Consider the following 18,755-nt stretch of genomic DNA (forward strand, 5'->3'; position numbering starts at 1 on the left):
TCAAACCGTGGGCGCGGCGAGGCGGGGAGCGCCATCTTTGTGGCTGGAACCGGGGAGGCGTCGCCGGAGCGGGCGGCCATGTTGGGGAAGGGCGGGCGCCGCTGCTATTAAACGGCCATGTTTAGGAAGGGCAGAGGGCGCGGCTAACGGAGCAGGGGCGCGGCCATCTTGGGAAAGGGCAGGCTCTTGGCCATTTGTGGGCGAGAAGTGGGCAAAAAGGGGAGAGGCGCCCCCCATTTGAGTGGCGGGGGGGGAAGCGGGAGGAAAGAGAAAAGCGGCACCGCCTCGCTTTTGGGTGAGGTCCCTCTGGGCGTGGACAGAGTGTAAAATAAACATCCTGCCCTACCAGCCCCAACACAAGCAACCCCGCCCCGCCCATGCGCCACGTGCCACTCCTCCCCTCCCCCCCCGCGCTTCTGGGGTTCCTGGAATCTCCCGGCGTGGGCGGAGCCGATGACGTTGTTTTCTGCAGGAGTGGGCGGGGCTTTAAGGGCAGGACTCTCACTCATGGTAGGGCTAGCAAAGCTGATTAAGTCAGTGTTTCTCAACCTTGGCAAGTTGAAGATGTCCGGACTTCAACTCCCAGAATTCCCCAGCCAGCATTCGCTGGCTGGGGAATTCTGGGAGTTGAAGTCCCTGACATCTTCAACTTGCCAAGGTTGAGAAACACTGGATTAAGTGATTGGAATATTTGCAAAAACATTAAAATAACTCAAGAGCCTTGTGATATCTTGCAGATAACACAACATTTTCCCAGTAATTTAGATCACACTTTTCAGGATAAATTGTTGACTAAAATGCAGTCTGTGTTACACAAAAATAGACTTCTAGAAGAGGGATATCCAACCATGGCTACAATTAAGCCTGGCTGGGGAATTCTAGGAGTTGGCCTTTGAGGTCTTAAGGTGGCCAACTCTGGACACTCCTAAAACTCCTTTCCCACAGGGCAGAGATCCCTGACCTTCATTTCCCTTCCTTCATCCCTTTTAAGCACTTGACCTATTAACCACTGAAAGGGGGGGGGGGGAAAGCCTGTAACAAGATTAATGAAGATCATCTGTGTCTTTAGGTTGGACATATTTAGAGGCTACGGAAAGAGAATTAGAGGGTGGAATTTATAGTTCTGTCCAGTGAAAATTCAATGGTTTAGTTCAACAGCATTCTGAAGCACCAACTAATCAGTCACATTTTAACCTAAACTATTGGATGGAGCCCCCCCCCCCCCCATGCAGTTAGTTCAGTATGCCAGGTGACTGCAAAAACTGGTGTCCTATAAGCAGGTGCGTTATCTAGTTTGGTACTAATGAAACATCTGCCAGGAAACCACCAAGCTCTGAGAGCATCAAGGACTGTTGTAATATAATTCCTTGTGTAGGCGTAGCAGTCACCCATGGCCCAGTGGATAACGGGGCATGCGCAGCCATGCTGAACCACACAGGAGAAAACAAACTCCTAAAGAACATAACATCCTGATAGTGCATAACATAACATCCTGACAGTTCACTCTAGATGTGCCTTACCCAATGACGCCCAGGATTTGACCATATATAGACAGAACTTCCCTGAGATTAGAAATTGTACTTTTACAAGCTGTTTTTAACCACATGCTATTGCTCCTCCTGCCTTTGTCCTATCTCAATAAAAGGGGCTCTCAGACCCCCAATCTGGGTCGCTCCATCCCGAGAAAGATCGTGTCCTGTCTTTTCTCCACATTGGCCTCATGGACGAACCACGGGAACGTTACAAAGGACCCCACAGTCCTCCTCCGCCTTTCCCTTTGCAAAGCCCGCTTCCTTCTAGCACAGCTGGCTGGGGGATTCTGGGAGTTGAAGTCCACAGGACTTAAAGTCGCCAAGGTTGAGAAACACTGTTCTAGCAGGACTACTATTCCCACGGGTCAACCCTGAGCTGCCAGAATTCTCTTAAACTGGTGTTCAATGACCCATATACTCTCACATTCTAATTAGTTCATGCTTGCTCCCAATGAAATGTGAACATACTGTAAGTCGAAACAAACATTGTATTCACATTGCCACCTTTACCCGTGTCAGGTACAGGGTTAGTAGATGCAGTGTCAGATTAGTGGTTTTTTTGCAGATTATCATATTATGTCAACCCTATTTGTCTCTATCTGAATGTTTTTCTAACTTTAGCAACTTTTAAAATGTATAAACTTCAAATCCCAGAATCTCCCAGCCACCATGCCGGGAAGTCCATTCATTTTAAAGTGGGAAAATTGGGGGAAGAGGACTGTGGAGTCTCTGATTCAAAGTAGAAAATAAAATAATAAGAGTTGGAAATCATTGTTTCAGTGTTTTCAATTCAGAAGGATGCAGCGAAATGAGGGGATGTGAGTAGAGTAGAATGGAATAGAATAAACATTGGAAGAAGAGAATAGAATAGGAATAGAAATATGGAATAGGAAAGGATAGGATAGAATACAGAATTGGATAGGATAGAATAGAATAGAATGGGAAAGAATAGAATAGAATAGGAGTATATTATCACTTTGAATGTATTTGCCTCTATCTGAATGTTTTTCTAACTTGAGCAACTTTTAAAATGTATAAACTTCAAACCCCAGAATCTCCCAGCCACCATGCCGGGAAGTCCATTCATTTTAAAGTGGGAAAATTGGGGGAAGAGGACTGCGGAGTCTCTGATTCAAAGTAGAAAATAAAGTAATAAAGAGTTGGAAATCATTGTTTCAATGTATTCAATTCAGAAGGATGCAGCGAAATGAGGGGATGTGAGTAGAGTAGAATGGAATAGAATAAACATTGGAAGAAGAGAAGAGAATAGGAATAGAAATATGGAATGGAATAGGAAAGGATAGGATAGAACAGTGTTTCTCAACCTTGGCGACTTTAAGTCCTGTGGACTTCAACTTCCAGAATCCTCCAGCCAGCTCTGCTCTGCTGGCTGGGGGATTCTGGGAGTTGAAGTCCACAGGACTTAAAGTCGCCAAGGTTGAGAAACACTGGGATAGAATACAGAATTGGATAGGATAGGATAGGATAGAATGGGAAAGAATAGAATAGAATAGGAGTATATTATCACTTTGAATATAATTGGCATATATTAAAAATGAAATTTCGTTGCATACAGCTCTTAAAAGGTCACCACCTCCAATTTTACACTAAACACAAATAAATAAATAAATGAAAATACAAAAGTATGTATACACTGAAATATATTACATGACACGGAGAAACAACACAGAAAATGGAGGAGAAATTAGGCTATATCCCACCCTTTCCTAAAGCAGGAAGAAAATCCTCCCGCCAACCCCCAAAACGCTGGACGATGACTAGAAGCAGCCAGAGGAGGAACCATGCCTTGCTTAAGGAACCCATCTTTTACAGCTCAAGGCCGCCGACCGGACGGGTTTCCGCACGGACCGGAAGTGGGACTCCGCCCCGGAAGTGGGACTCCGCCCCGGAAGTGGACTGCCGGCAACGCGGAAGCGCCGTTCTGCACGGCCTCCGCTTGGGGAGGGGAGGGAGCCGCCATTTTCTCGCGATGGGCTCCTCCAAGCGGCACCGCGACCGCAGCGAAGCTTCCGAGGACTCCGCGCCGCCCGCGGCCTCGTCTTCCTCGGCGGGCGGCGCCGCCTCCTCCTCCTCCTCGTCCCGCCACCGCGAGCACAAGAAGCACAAGCACCGCGGCGGCGGCGGCGGAGGCAGCGAGCGGCGGAGCAAGAGGAGCCGCAGCCGGGGCGAACGGAGCGGCCGGCGGGGCGGCGGCGGCGGGGATGAGGCCGCCTCCTCCTCCACCCGGGGCAGCCGCAGCAGCGCCGCCGCCGGGCAGGAGGGCGAGTCGGGGCGGCGGAGCCAGCGGGAGAAGCGGGACGAGGGCCACGAAGGCGCCCAGGGCGCAGGTGCGGACTCGGGGGGGGGGGAAGGGCTTCTCAGCGGCCTACCTCGCAGGGGTGGCGTGAACGGGCAGGGAGCATCGGCAGTCCTCGACTTACGCTCACAACTGAGCCCCAAATTTTGATAAGTTAAGCGGACCATCTGGTTTGAGCCATTTTGCGACCTTTCAGGTCATGGTCGTTAAGTGAATCGGTGCAGTTGATAAGTCAGTAACCCGGTTATTTAAGTGAATGTGGCTTCCTTCATGGACTTTGCTTGTCAGAAAGTCGCAAAAGGGGATTGTGTGATCCATGGGACGTTGCGACCGTCATAACTGCGAGTCATCTGCCAAGTACTCGAATTTGATCACATGACCGTAGGTAGTCCTCAACTTAGGACGACATTTTATCTCAAATTTCTGTTGTGAGCAAGACGGTTTTAAGTGAGGTCAGATTTGAGCTGTGACTGTCAGGTTTGAGCCGTTTTGCGACCTTTCAGGTCATGGTCGTTAAGTGAATCGGTGCAGTTGATAAGTCAGTAACCTGGTTATTTAAGTGAATGTGGCTTCCTTCATGGACTTTGCTTGTCAGAAAGTCGCAAAAGGGGATTGTGTGATCCATGGGACGTTGCGACCGTCATAACTGCGAGTCATCTGCCAAGTACCTGAATTTGATCACATGACCATAAGGACGCAAGTATGAGGTGTGGTTGAAAGTCGTCGCTTTTAGTGCTGTTGCAGCTTTGAATGGTTGCTAAACGAATGGTTGTAATTCGAGGTTTACCTGTTTCTGCGTAACTACAGGTAGTCCTCGATTTATGGCCAAAGGTGAGCCCAAAATTTGTTCCTAACTGAGACAGTTACGTGAGTTTTGCCGCCTTTCTGGCTACAGTTGTCCAGTGAATCACTGCGATCGCTAAATTGATAATACAGTTGTTAAGTGAATTTGGTTTCCTCACTGATTTTGCAGCCGTCATAAATATGAATCAGCTGTCAAATGTCGTGAGTTTTGATCATCTGTATGATCACATGTAGATGCTGCAACAGTCGTAACTGTGAAAACGGTCAGAAGTCATTTCTTTCAATGCCATTGTAACTTTCAATGGTCGCTAAACGAATGGTTGTAAGTCGAGGACTACCGATATTCTGCTATGCAAATAGCTTGTCGGTTGGCGCTGCTCCGCCCTGCTTTGCCTCAAGGGATGATCGGAATTGACATCGGTTATACAGGTAGTCCTCGACGTACGACCACAATTGAGTCCACAATTTCTGTTGCTAAGTGAGACCCTGGTTAAGTGTTTTTGGCCTTGTTTTTGTAACCTTTCTTGCCCCTGTTGTTAAGCGAATCACTACAGTTGTTAAGTTCGTAATATGATTTTTAAGTGAATGTGGCTTCCCCATCGACTTCCCTTGCCAAAAGGTCACAAAGGAGAATCATATGACCCCCCAGGACACTGCAACCGTCAGAAATACGAGTCAGTTGCCAAGGGTCTGAATTTTGATCATGGGACCGTGGTGATGTCACAACGGTCGTAAGTGTGAAAGACGGTCAGAAGTCGCTTTTTTCAGTGATATTGTAACTTTTAACGTTTGGAAACAGGAAAAAGGGCTGTAGGGGGCCCTAAATCTAATAAATCACATACAGGTAGTCCTCGATTTATGGCCCTCTGAAGCACTGCCTACAGCCCTTTTTCCTCAGTTTCCACGCAACCTGAAAATGGACTTCCATTCCCAGAATTCCCTAGCCATCTTTGCTCGTTGAGGGGGGGCTTCAACTACTCCACCCTCCCCTGATTTCAAAGCTGTGAGAATGACTTTTTTCTTGTATTTACTCTGTTGATTTTTTTTGAGATGGCTAGAGGATCTTTGCCTGAGATTCAGTGATGAAAGGATAGATCAAAAAGTGGCTGATGGAAGAAAGGTTTTGGGGTCTCCCCATGGCAGAGATCCCCAAAATGGGCAGCTTTTAAGACTTGGTGGACTTCAACTCCCACATTGCACTGGGTGAGGAATTCTGGGAGTTAAAGTTCACCAAGTCTTTAAAAAGTTGTCCATCTACTTGGAGGGAGGTATGCAGTGGAGTACCCCAAGGCTCTGTTTTAGGCCCAGTAACTCTTCAACATCTTCATCAGTGATCTGGATGAGGGGATAAATGGGGAACTCATCAAATTTGCAGATGACACCAAGCTGGCAGGAATAGCCAACACTCCAGAGGACAGGCTTAAGATACAGAAGGATCTCGACAAACTTCAACATTGGGCACTATCTAACAAAATGAAATTCAACAGTGAAAAGAGTAAGGTTCTAAATTTAGGCAAGAAAAACCAAATGCACAGGTACAGTATAGGTGGTACCTTCCTCAATAGCAGTAACTGTGAGAGGGATCTTGGAGTCCTAGTGGAGAACCACTTAAATAGGAGCCAGCCGTGGGCAGCAGCTGCCAAAAAAGCCAACACAGTTCTAGGCTGCATAAACAGGGATAGAATCAAGATCACATGAAGGGTTAATACCACTTTATCAGGCCTTGGAAAGGCCACTTTTGGAATACAGCATTCAGTTTTGGTCGCTATGATGTAGAAAAGATGTGGAGACTCTCGAAAGAGTACAGAGAAGAGCAACAAAGAGGATTAGGGGACTGGAGACTAAAACATATGAAGAACAGTTGCAGGAACTGGATATGTCTAGTTTAATGAATAGAAGGACCAGGGGAGACATGATAGCAGTCTTCCGATATCTCAGGGGTTGCCACAAAGAAGAGGGAGTCAAACTCTTCTCCAAAGCACCTGAGGGCAGAACAAAAAGCAATGGGTGGAAGATAATTAAGGAAAAAAGCAACTTAGAACTGAGGAGAAACTTCCTGGCAGTCAGAACAATTAGTGGAACAGAAGTTGCCTCCAGAAGTTGTGAATGCCCCAACACTGGAAGTCTTTAAGAAGATGTTGGATAGCCATTTGTCTGAAACAGTATAGGGTTGCCTGCTTAGGCAGGGGGTTGGACTAGAAGACCTCCAAGGTCCTTTCCAACTCTGCTATTGTATTGACCCCTGCTCTAAGGCGTCATTAGGAACTGTGATTGCAAGAAAGTTGCTTGATGTTTTTCTGGTCTGGTATAATGATTAACTGTTGTGCATATGTTGACTTGACAGCTCTCCGGTTGGGCTAACACATGAATGAATTGGCTGACTCACGGAGAAAAGTATCCTCGGGCATATGGGGCATGGAGTAAGCTTTTGCTGTACTCGTAAGTGGAAGTGCGTTAGCTGTAACACATAGCTGGGCCAACAGGCCCTTCTTGTGGTCTCTCATTTGGACTATTATAATGCGCTCTTACCTGGGAGACCATCCGGAAGCTTCAGCTGGCTCAAAACTCAGCATCCTGCGTAGTTTTGTGCCAGTCCAAATTTGCACATTTGTCACTTCTTTGGAGGGAGCGGCATTGGCTGCCAGAATGGGTGAATTTGATTTAAATCACGATTGAAATCATTAGTAAAAAGGCTTGATTTAAATCAACTCAATTTAAATCATGTTTTTTAAACAGCCACCATCATCTCTGTCCCACAGTAGCTCCCCTTCTGACCAGCTGTTGATTCACCGACAGTCCCGTTCACTTCAATGGGACGGCTGGCGATGTGGCAGGGACACAACCAGGTGAGGGACGTGGCGGGCAGCAGGTGAGTGGATGCCCGCTAACAGGCGCTGCCACCCTGATGGGTCTGCAATGTCAAGTGTTCTTTCAATGTACGGACTCATTCGTGCTGGTAGTTAGAATGTTTAATACGATTATATGCAAACAAAATGAAGGTTTCCTATTTAGCTTACAGGGGTTGGATTCATTGAATGAGTTGCATAAATATTGCAGATTATACAGCCTCATGCTACATAACTCAGCTCCGTTCCATGTTGAATAAACAAAATTATTAATGTATCTTAAATGGAAAACTACTCTTTGGATAGATCTTTAGTCCAAAAGCATTTTGTTAAAATAAATTTTATTAAAAAAAAAAACATTTAGAATAGCACTGACTAGAATAACAGAGTTGGAAGGGACCTTGGAGGTCTTCTAGTCCAACCCCCTGCTTAGGTCATTTGCTTAACAACTGTGTCAAAGGGGGCAAAAATTCATTTCGCAAATGTTTCGTTTAGCGACAGAAATTTTAGGGCCCAGTTGTCGTCGTGGGTTCACCCCACATGCTTCATCTTACACTTGGCTTAACCCTGCAGCCTCACTGCATTCACATGTGATGCAATGCCTGAATTGCCTAATGTATTATCCTGGCCTTCGTTGCGTTCCCACAACCTCTCGAGTGGCAAGCTTTCCAAAGGGATTTATTTCTGCAAAGCCTCATTCCTATTGAAAGCAGCCGAGTCGTCTTTCTCCAAGGACTTGCTGAAGCCTGGCTTTTTCCGAGAAAAGCTCTTGGGAGCCTCATGCCTGAGAAGGCTCCGGATGCAAAGAGGCTCATGAATTATGGAGCAGGATATAAGAGCCTGGCAGTTGGGATGCCAAAGCGCTCTTCCTCCCCTGCTTTTCCCATGGAATGCACAAGGAATCATTTATTTAGCGAATGGCAAATACATGGACTTTTAAAGGTAAAGGTTCCCCTCTCACCTATCTGCGAGTCGTTCCTGACTCTAGGGGGCGGTGATCATCTCCCTTTCAAAGCCGAAGAGCCAGCGCCGTCCGAAGACGTCTCCGTGGTCATGTGGCCGGCATGACTCAACACCGAAGGCGCACGGAACGCTGTTCCCTTCCCACCAAAGCTGGTTCCTGTTTTTCCACTTGCATTTTTTAATCTGCTTTCGAACTGCTAGGCTGGCAGAAGCTGGGACAAGTCACGGGAGCTCACTCCGTTACGCGGCGCTAGGGATACGAACCACTGAATTGCCGACTTTTCTAATTGACAAGCGCAGCATCTCAGCCCCTGAGCCACCGCGTCCCTTTATGGACTTATAGTAGTTCGAATGTTAACTACCCATCATTCAAGGACAGGGTATTCTATGTTGAAAAAAATCAGGCATTGGGCTGGTACCGGTGAGCTCTTGGTGGACACTCTGTCACAGTGTGGGGGATATTTTGTCAAGGAGCACCACAGTCACACTCAGGGGGTAGAGGCAAGACCGCACTTAAACAAGGAGTCCAGGCAGGCACCATGTTGGGTGGGGATCAGAGTTGACCATTGCTGGCAAAGAAGGTCAAAACCTGTCACCGTTTGTGTAGGGCAGTGTTTCTCAACCTTGGCAACTTGAAGATGTCTGGACTTCAAACTCCCAGAATTCTGGGACTTGAAGTCCAGACATCTTCAAGTTGCCAAGGTTGAGAAACACTGACATAGATGGTAAATCATAGATAACAGAGAGAGAGAGAGAGGTGTTAGAGATGATACATAAGAGTAGATAGGAGATGGATGGATGATACATAGATAGATAATGGGTGGATAGACAGATAGATAATGGGTGGATGGATGTAGATAGTGGATGGATAGATGATGGATGGATGATAGGTAGATAGTGGGTGGATGGATGGATAGAGGATAGATGATAGATAGATAGATAGATAGATAGATAGATAGATAGATAGATAGATAGATAGATAGATGATACATAGATCAGTGTTTCTGTCTCAGCTCTCAGTGTACATACAAACAATGAAGTAATCGATCACAAGATACCAATAGGACAGTGTTTCTCAACCTTGGCAACTTGAAGATGTCCAGACTTCAACTCCCAGAATTCCCCAGCCAGCGTTCGTTGTCCTCCTTCCCTGAGGCTTCCCGCCTCCATTGAGCTGGTGGAGCAATGTGACTCCAGACGGGGACTGGATTTGATGCAACCGCTTATGATCTCCATTGTATCAGGATAGGGAAGGACTCGCTCCAGACAGGCGGCTTCGGAGGATTTCCTCCCATTTTTCCATGTAATTCCTGAATTTTGGACAAACCAGTTTAATCCGGAGATGCATTGAACTATCCGTAAATCTTCCAGGACGTTACATGCAGTGGTCAAGCTACAGCAAGTTCATTTAGTGCAGTGTTTCTCAACCTTGGCAACTTGAAGATGTCCGGACTTCAACTCCCAGAATTCCCCAGCCAGCAAATGCTGGCTGGGGAATTCTGGGAGTTGAAGTCCGGATATCTTCAAGTTGCCAAGGTTGAGAAACACTGATTTAGTGACTGTTCAAAGTTACAACGGCATTGAAAATAGTGATTTGCAACCGTTGTTGCAGCATCCCCCCCCCCCCTGGCCACGTGATCGGAATTTGGACGCTTATTAACTGGCCTGTGCTTATGACGGTCGCGGTGTCCCGGGGCCACATAATTCCCCTTTTGCGACCTGACAAGCAGAGTCAATGAGGAAGCTTAACAGTTGAGTTGTTAACTTTACAGCTGCAGTGATTCGCTTAACAACTGTGGCAAGCTCGGTCATAAAATGGGGGGGGAAACCCGCTTAGCGACAGAAGTTTTGGGATCAATTGTGGTCCTAGCTCGAGGACTGCCTGCACTTGTCTCTGTTGTACACTAGATTAAATTAAACTGCCTCCAGAGATCGCGGGTGCTCCCAACACTGAAGGTTTTTAGGGGGACCCTATCCAAAATGGTATGTAGGTTCTCCTGCTCGAGTAGGGGGCTGGGCTAGAAGACCTCCAAGGTCCCTTCCAGCTCATTCTACTCTTAATTCTTTTTAAAAAAATGTTTTTGCATTACAAATGATGGTGGCAAATATTCCATCTTCTCCCATGAGTTAAATCCCATAATAGGAGCCGAGATGGCGCAGTGGTTAGGGTGCAGTACTGCAGGCCACTTCAGCTGACTGTTATCTGCAGTTCAGCGGTTCTAATCTCACCGGCTCAAGGTTGACTCAGCCTTCCATCCTTCCGAGGTGGGTGAAATGAAGACCCAAACTTTGGGGGCAATATGCTGACTCAATTTGCTAAAAATCTGTAAACCGCTTAGGGCTGAAAGCCCTATGAAGCGGTATATAAGTCTAATAAATAAATAAATAAAATAAATAGGAATCTGATTTTAAGTCAGAATGGTGAGGCTCAAAGGAAGTTGAGGGAAGACAAGTCTGTCCTTAGGGGTGGGCAACTATGGCCTCTGTACGACTAGTGGACTTCAACTCCCAGAATTCCTGAGACAGCCATGTCCACAGGTTGTAACCCTCCCCCCTCCATTTTAGGGAGGGGCCTATTTCCTCCTCCCTGAGTTTGCTTTTCTCAGCTTAAAGCAGTGTTTCTCAACCTTGGTCACTTGAAGATGTCTGGACTTCAACTCCCAGAATTCCCCAGCTGGGGAATTCTGGGAGTTGAAGTCTGGACATCTTCAAGTGGCCAAGGTTGAGAAACACTGGCATAGATGGTAAATCATAGATAACAGAGAGAGAGAGAGAGGTGTTAGAGATGATACATAAGAGTAGATAGGAGATGGATGGATGATAGATAGATAATGGGTGGATAGACAGATAGATAATGGGTGGATGGATGTAGATAGTGGATGGATAGATAATGGGTGGATGGATAGATAGAGGATAGATAGATAGATAGAGAGAGAGAGAGAGATAGATAGTGGGTGGATGGATGGATGGATGGATGGATGGATAGAGGATAGATAGATGATAGATAGATAGATAGATAGATAGATAGATAGATAGATAGATAGATAGATAGACAGACAGACAGACAGACAGACAGACAGACAGATAGATAGATAGATAGATAGATAACTAATACATAGATCAGTGTTTCTCAACCTTGGTCACTTGAAGATGTCCGGACTTCAACTCCCAGAATCCAGACATCTTCAAGTGGCCAAGGTTGAGAAACACTGGCTTAAAGCATTCGGTGCTGCGAAAATCCCAGCTTACACGGCAAGATCTAAATTGGCAGCCAAAGTGGATTTGAGAGAATCCGTGGGTGCAATCAAACCGTGGTGTGCTGAATTGATAACAAATTAAATTAAGCTGTGGAAGAGGTTGCTGAAGAGAGAATATTCCTAGCCTTTAAAAATTGAATATTCATATCGCATTGTCTTTCCTCAGGTAGGACACCTGTTTCAGAGCTATTTCCTTTGTGGGTGTCTCTGAGGTGCCAACTGTGCAAATCCTTAGTTTTTCTCTTTAGACTAGACCATTCTCAAAACTCCCAAAAGGAACTGAAATCTGACCATTTGGGGGATCAAGTTGTGCAAAAAGAAAACAAAACCCATGAGATAGTTGCCAACTCACAATCTTTACTTGCTGCTGACTAATTTCTCTCCCTGTCTTCATCCCCAAATAGCGGTTAGCTCGAAGTCTTCGTCCGGAGGAGACGCCTCGCTCAGCATTGAGGAGACAAAGTGAGTGAATTAAATCCATTGGGAAATTGGCTTTATATCTGGGACGTCCCTCTTGTAGCTAATCCTCTGTGTCGTGGTTCCAAATGAAACCCCCCAAGGAAAGAAGACTCCATTTTATGAGAGGTCCATATTGGCACATCTGGGAAAACCCAAATCTGAAGGGCTCCAGGTTTTCCCCACCTAAAAGAAAGTCCACGTCCCTGCCCAGCGCCCACATGTCCATCCCATGGTCCAATCAGGCCCCGTCCCAACTGGAGATGCCTCCCAGTCACACCCCTCCAGATGCAGGTCAAGATGTCCTTGACTCTTGGAGAAAGGAATGTTATTAATTATTAATGTTATTAATTTATTTATTAATTTATTTATTTATTACATTTATATGCCGCCCTTTTCCCCGAAGGGGACTCAGGGTGGCTCACAATTCAATCAGGGAAGGAGGTACAGACAGGGGGATAAAAAAGACGAGACATAACAATACAAAATTTAAAAACACACAACAACCATACCATTTAATGTTATATGTCTCCCCGTACAACGCCACCCTGCAGTCTGGGGTGCAGTTGGTGGGGATGGGAGGAAGAGGGGAGCAGAGGTTGCTTATCTGTGCTTGGGGAAATACTTCTCCGCTGCCAGTCTGTCCTTTTCCTGAAAGGCCTTGGATTTTCCCATAGAAATCTCTTTAATTAAAGAAAAAAGTCACCTTGGGAGCCGCTGTCCCAACAGAAGATGGGTAGGTCAGGGTTGAACTGTGGCGTCCTTGGTGCTCTCTGAGCTTGGTGGGTTCCTTGCAGGCATTTCTTGACCCAGGTGGATAACATCATCAGTGCTAGAAGGGAGGGTGTTTAGGACAGCAGGAGGAGGGGAAGAGGAGGAGGAGAACTGTGGGGTCCTTGGTGCTCTCTGAGTTTTGTGATTTCCTTGAAGACATTTCATGACCCAACTAAGTAACATCATCAGTGCTAGAAGGGAGGGTGTTTAAGACAGGAGGAGGAGGAGGAGGGGAAGAGGAGGAGGAGAACTGTGGGGTCCTTGGTGCTCTCTGAGTTTTGTGATTTCCTTGAAGACATTTCATGACCCAACTAAGTAACATCATCAGTGCTAGAAGGGAGGGTGTTTAGGACAGGAGGAGGAGGAGGAGGGGAAGAGGAGGAGGAGAACTGGGGGGTCCTTGGTGCTCTCTGAGTTTTGTGATTTCCTTGAAGACATTTCATAACCCAACTAAGTAACATCATCAGTGCTAGAAGGGAGGGTGTTTAGGACAGGAGGAGGAGGGGAAGAGGAGGAGGAGAACTGGGGGGGTCCTCGGTGCTCTCTGAGTTTTGTGATTTCCTTGCAGGCATTTCTTGACCCAACTAAGTAACATCATCAGTGCTACAAGGGAGGGTGTTTAGGACAGCAGGAGGAGGGGAAGAGGAGGAGGAGAACTGTGGGGTCCTTGGTGCTCTCTGAGTTTTGTGATTTCCTTGAAGACATTTCATAACCCAACTGAGTAACATCATCAGTGCTAGAAGGGAGGGTGTTTAGGACAGGAGGAGGAGGGGAAGAGGAGGAGGAGAACTGGGGGGTCCTTGGTGCTCTCTGAGTTTTGTGATTTCCTTGCAGGCATTTCTTGACCAAACTAAGTAACATCATCAGTGCTACAAGGGAGGGTGTTTAGGACAGCAGGAGGAGGGGAAGAGGAGGAGGAGAACTGTGGGGTCCTTGGTGCTCTCTGAGCTTGGTGGGTTCCTTGCAGGCATTTCTTGACCCAGGTGGATAACATCATCAGTGCTAGAAGGGAGGGTGTTTAGGACAGGAGGAGGAGGATGAGGGGAAGAGGAGGAGGAGAACTGTGGGGTCCTTGGTGCTCTCTGAGTTTTGTGATTTCCTTGAAGGCATGACCCAACTAAGTAACATCATCAGTGCTAGAACCGGGGTTTGCAGAGAAGAGGAGAAGGACTGTGGCTGTCCTTGGTGCTCTCTGAGCTTGGTGGTTTTCTTCCAGATGTTTTATGGCCCAACTAGGGAACCTCATCAGTGCTAGAAGGGAGGGGGTTTCATGGGGAGGGAAGGAGGAGGAGGAGGACTGGGGGGTCCTTGGTGCTCTCTGAGCTTGGCTGTTTCCTTGCAGACGTTTCATGGCCCAACTAGGGAACCTCATCAGTGCCAGAAGGGAGGCAGTTTGCTGTTTACATACAAGGGAAGGTGAGAGGGTTATGGCTGGTTGCTTGATTCGGCCATTGCTTCCTGTTTGCCTGAGTTGCTCGTTCCTTGAGTGGAATCCGGCATCCAGTCCTGGTCACCATGATATAAAACACAGGCTAGAACAGTGTTTCTCAACCTTGGTGACTTTAAGTCCTGTGGACTTCAACTCCCAGAATCCCCCAGCCAGCGCAGCTGCGCTGGCTGGGGGATTCTGGGAGTTGAAGTCCACAGGACTTAAAGTCACTAAGGTGGACTAGAAGGTCGGAAGAGCAACTAAGGGGATGAAGGATCTGGAGACAAACCGTGTGGGGAGCGGTTGAGAGAGCCAGGCATGTCCAATCAACGTCAGAGAAGGATTGGAGAAACACAGCCGCCTTCCGGTATTTGAGGGGCTTCCATAGAGAAAGGGGGTTTGACTTATTCCCAAGAAGCAACTGATGGAATCTCACCGAGAGAAATGAGGAGAAATGATCATGAGAACAATCCCCCCAGTGGAACGGCTTCCCTCCAGAAGTTGTGGCTGCTCCATCACTTGGAGCAGTGTTTCTCAACCTTGGCTACTTGAAGATGTCCAACTCCCAGAATTTGCTGGCTGGGGAATCTGGGGAATGCATAAATCATAGATAACAGAGAGAGAGAGAGAGGTGTTAGAGATGATACATAAGAGTAGATAGGAGATGGATGGATGATAGATAGATAATGGGGTGGATAGACAGATAGATAATGGGTGGATGGATGTAGATAGTGGATGGATAGATAATGGATGGATGGATAGATGGAGGATAGATAGATAGATAGATAGATAGATAGATAGATAGATAGATAGATAGTGGGTGGATAGAGGATAGATAGATGATAGATGGATGGATGGATGGATGGATGATAGATAGGTAGATAGTGGGTGGATGGATGGATAGAGGATAGATAGATAGATAGATAGATAGATAGATGATAGATAGATAGATAGATAGATAGATAGATAGATAGATAGATAGATAGATAGATAGATAGATAGATAACTAATACATAGATCAGTGTTTCTCAACCTTGGCCACTTGAAGATGTCTGGACTTCAACTCCCAGAATTCCCCAGCCAGAAAATGCTGGCTGGGGAATTCTGGGAGTTGACGTCCAGACATCTTCAAGTAGCCAAGGTTGAGAAACACTGATCTTGGAGGCTTTCAAGAAAAGATTGGACAACCATTTGATTGTGTTGCCATAAGTCTCGTGCTTTGAGCAGGGGGTTGGACTAGAGGGCCTCTGAGGTCCCTCCCAGCCCTAGGATCCTACGTTCCATCAGTTACTGTTTGATTTTCAGAGAGGAAAAGCCACATCTTAACTGATGGTGTTACCTTGTCGGGAAATGAAACATTTTCAAGAAAACGGGGAGCACCAGGGACCCCTCAGAGATTCTGTTTTCTGGTCCAACAACCGGTGCACAAAATTACATGCATTTTCTTGCTTTTTCCCTCTCTTTCTCAATAGTAAACTTCGAGCTAAACTTGGGCTGAAGCCTCTGGAGATCAACACAATCAAGAAGGGTAAGTTGGCCTTTCAACTTCTGTCCTTTTGCCACGGAGGCTTTGTTTGTCTCCTGCTTACGTTCTTCAGGCGTCTGTGACAAATTCTGTGTTATGTCATCTAATCCAAAATCAAGTATCCCTGATTTTTTTTTTTTAACTGTATGGTAGCAAGAATCTTGAGAGCTTGTAGGAATTATTTCATGGGGTATTTTCTCTGCTTCTTCAGCAGCTGTTTTATCAGGTTTTCCCACTGAACTGGCAGCAATTTTGGTCTGGACTGGCCCACTGCATCCTGCCTGCAAAACAATCGCTTTCCTTGTAAAATTAGTCAAGGCCTTCTGGGATTGCCAATATTCTGCTTTTTAACCCTGCTTTAAATGTCTGGAGATTCTCAGTCGTCCAGGTCCTGGTTGACCCAAAGGGGCTTTTTTCAAGAGGCAACTGGGCTTGGAGGTTTATCTGTGTTCTCAGATGAGTGGGGCTCCAGGTTCCTGTAGTTGCAATTCTCCCCCCCACCCCACCCCGGAAATCTGTTTCTACTCCCACCCCATCCCAAATTGTATGGCTAAAAGGAGGGAGAGAAAGGGAGAGAAAGAAAGAGGGAGAGGGAAACAGAGATAAAGAGAGGGAGGGAGAGGGGAGGGAAATGGAGGGAGAGAGAGGCAGGGGAAGGGAGGGAGAGGGAGGGAAACAGAGGGGAAGGGAGGGAAACAGAGGGGAAGGGAGGGAAAGAGGGAGGGAAGGAGGGAGGGAAACAGAAAGAGGGAGAGAAAGAGGGGGGAAGGGAGGTTAGCAGAGAAAGAGAGAGGCAGGGAAAGAGAGACAGAAAGGGGGAAAAGAGAAATGATATTACAAAAGTTTTTCCATTTTATTGTTGCTAAATGTAATATTTCAAAAGCAGAAAAAAATGAAGGCATAAAAGTACATTTATCACATTTTTCCTAGAACAACTAGCTGAACTGCTGCCTTGTTTATCATTGTTTTAGGTCAGTGTTTCTCAACCTTGGCGACTTTAAATCCTGTGGACTTCAACTCCCAGAATCCCCCAGCCAGCAAAGCTGAGTTGAAGTCCACAGGATTTAAAGTCGCCAAGGTTGAGAAACACAGTTTTAGGCAGTAAAGCTCATTTTACCTGGTCTCCCTATTGTCTCCTCCTCCCCCTGCAGAGACCGGAAGCAAGGAGGACCCAGTGGCTGCGGAGGTCATCAACCCTATCGCCCTCAGGCAGCGGGAGGAGATCCGGGAGAAACTAGCAGCCGCCAAGGAGAAGCGGCTTTTAAACCAGAAACTCGGGTAGCCCTTTTGATTCTTCGCGGTTTGAAAACTGCTTCTAAATCACAGGCAGTCCTCGGCTTCACGGCCACAATTGAGCCCACAGGTTATGTTGCTAAGCGGGGCTTTAGTGAAGCGGGCTTTGCCCATTTAGCGGCCTTGCTTGCCCCAGCTGTTAAGTGAATCACTGCCATTGTTAAGTTAGTCACACGGTCGTTAAGTGGCTTCCTCATTGCTGGTCAGAAGGCGGCAAGAGGGGATCGGCTGAGCCCAGGACACCGTCGTAAAGATGAGTTAGTCGCCAAGCGTCTGACTTTTGATCCTGTGACCTCAGCAGTCGTAAGCCCCTCTTTTGGAACTTGGAACGGTCATTAAACAAACTGTTGTAAGTCGAGGACTGCCTGTGTTTGGCCTAACTATATATGTTTCTTAGCTGGATCTGCTTTCGTAAATTCCGCCTTCCCTGGTCATCTCAGGGCTGGGACGAGAGCTTCCCGTAAGCGGCTGGTACTTTTGTGTCTTTAGGAAAGTCAAATCCCTGGGTGAAGATGACCCCTGGCTGGACGATACGGCGGCCTGGATTGAGAGAAGCCGGAAGCTGCAGCTGGAGAAAGAGATGGCGGAGAAGAGGGTCAGTGCTGGGGACCTTTTGAAGCCCTGGGGGGTTTTCAAGGAAAGGTTGGGCTGCATTGAGTTGGATTAGAACAGTGTTTCTCAACCTTGACAACTTGAAGTCCTATGGACTTCAAGTTGCCAAGGTTGAGAAACACTGGATTAGAAGACCTCCAAAGTCCCTTCCAGCCCTGGGATTCTATGATTCTACTGCAGGGGTGACCAGCCGGGGGTGCAAGATAATATTCAAGGGGTGTGTGTGTGCAATTTTGAAATTTCAAAATTATAATGTATATGCATAATTCATACCCGGTATTTACTTTTGTAAGCGGTGCGATAATATATCAGAAGCGTTCTGGGGGTGTAGAAAAGGTTGGGAACCCCTCTTCTATGGCAAGGCAGAGTCTCCCAACTGTAAGACTTGTGGGCATCAACCCCCAAAATTCCCCAGTCAGCAATGCTTGTGGACACTGGCTGGGGGATTCTGGGAGTTGAAGTCCACAAGTGATGGCTGGGGGATTCTGGGAGTTGAAGTCCACAAGTGATGGCTGGGGGATTCTGGGAGTTGAAGTCCACAAGTGATGGCTGGGGGATTCTGGGAGTTGAAGTCCGCAAGTGATGGCTGGGGGATTCTGGGCGTTGAAGTCCGCAAGTGATGGCTGGGGGATTCTGGGCGTTGAAGTCCACAAGTGATGGCTGGGGGATTCTGGGAGTTGAAGTCCACAAGTGATGGCTGGGGGATTGTGGGAGTTGAAGGTTTTGGACAAGTGAAAAGTTAACCAGACACTTTGGACGCGAAAACCTTAGATCCGGTTTTTCTTCTCCTGCGACCCTGGGCTTTAGCAGAGTTTGACTTTTGGCCAAAAGTGGCCTTGAAAGTCTCTCTCTTTTCTAAATGACCGAAGTGGGGCAGCTGGCGACGTCTTGAGTGACGTCTTAATTGTGATCCTAAGCCAAGGCTGTTCTCTGTAATGCCTTCCTTG

General features: G+C 47.0%; 1 protein-coding gene across 1 annotated transcript in view; it reads left to right on the plus strand.

The window, feature by feature from the left end:
• The first annotated feature begins 3,438 nt into the window (after positions 1-3,438).
• Positions 3,439-18,755, plus strand: part of LOC116523434 (U4/U6.U5 tri-snRNP-associated protein 1-like) — a 29,382-nt gene continuing 14,065 nt past the window's right edge. The window contains exons 1-5 of the mRNA XM_032238549.1: positions 3,439-3,880; positions 12,124-12,181; positions 15,851-15,906; positions 17,055-17,181; positions 17,686-17,791. Of these exons, the coding sequence (XP_032094440.1) occupies positions 3,523-3,880; positions 12,124-12,181; positions 15,851-15,906; positions 17,055-17,181; positions 17,686-17,791 (705 nt within the window). The 5' untranslated portion in view covers positions 3,439-3,522. The remainder of the gene's footprint in view (positions 3,881-12,123; positions 12,182-15,850; positions 15,907-17,054; positions 17,182-17,685; positions 17,792-18,755) is intronic.

This window comes from Thamnophis elegans, unplaced genomic scaffold, assembly GCF_009769535.1.
Source record: "Thamnophis elegans isolate rThaEle1 unplaced genomic scaffold, rThaEle1.pri scaffold_28_arrow_ctg1, whole genome shotgun sequence".
Lineage (NCBI taxonomy): Eukaryota > Metazoa > Chordata > Lepidosauria > Squamata > Colubridae > Thamnophis > Thamnophis elegans.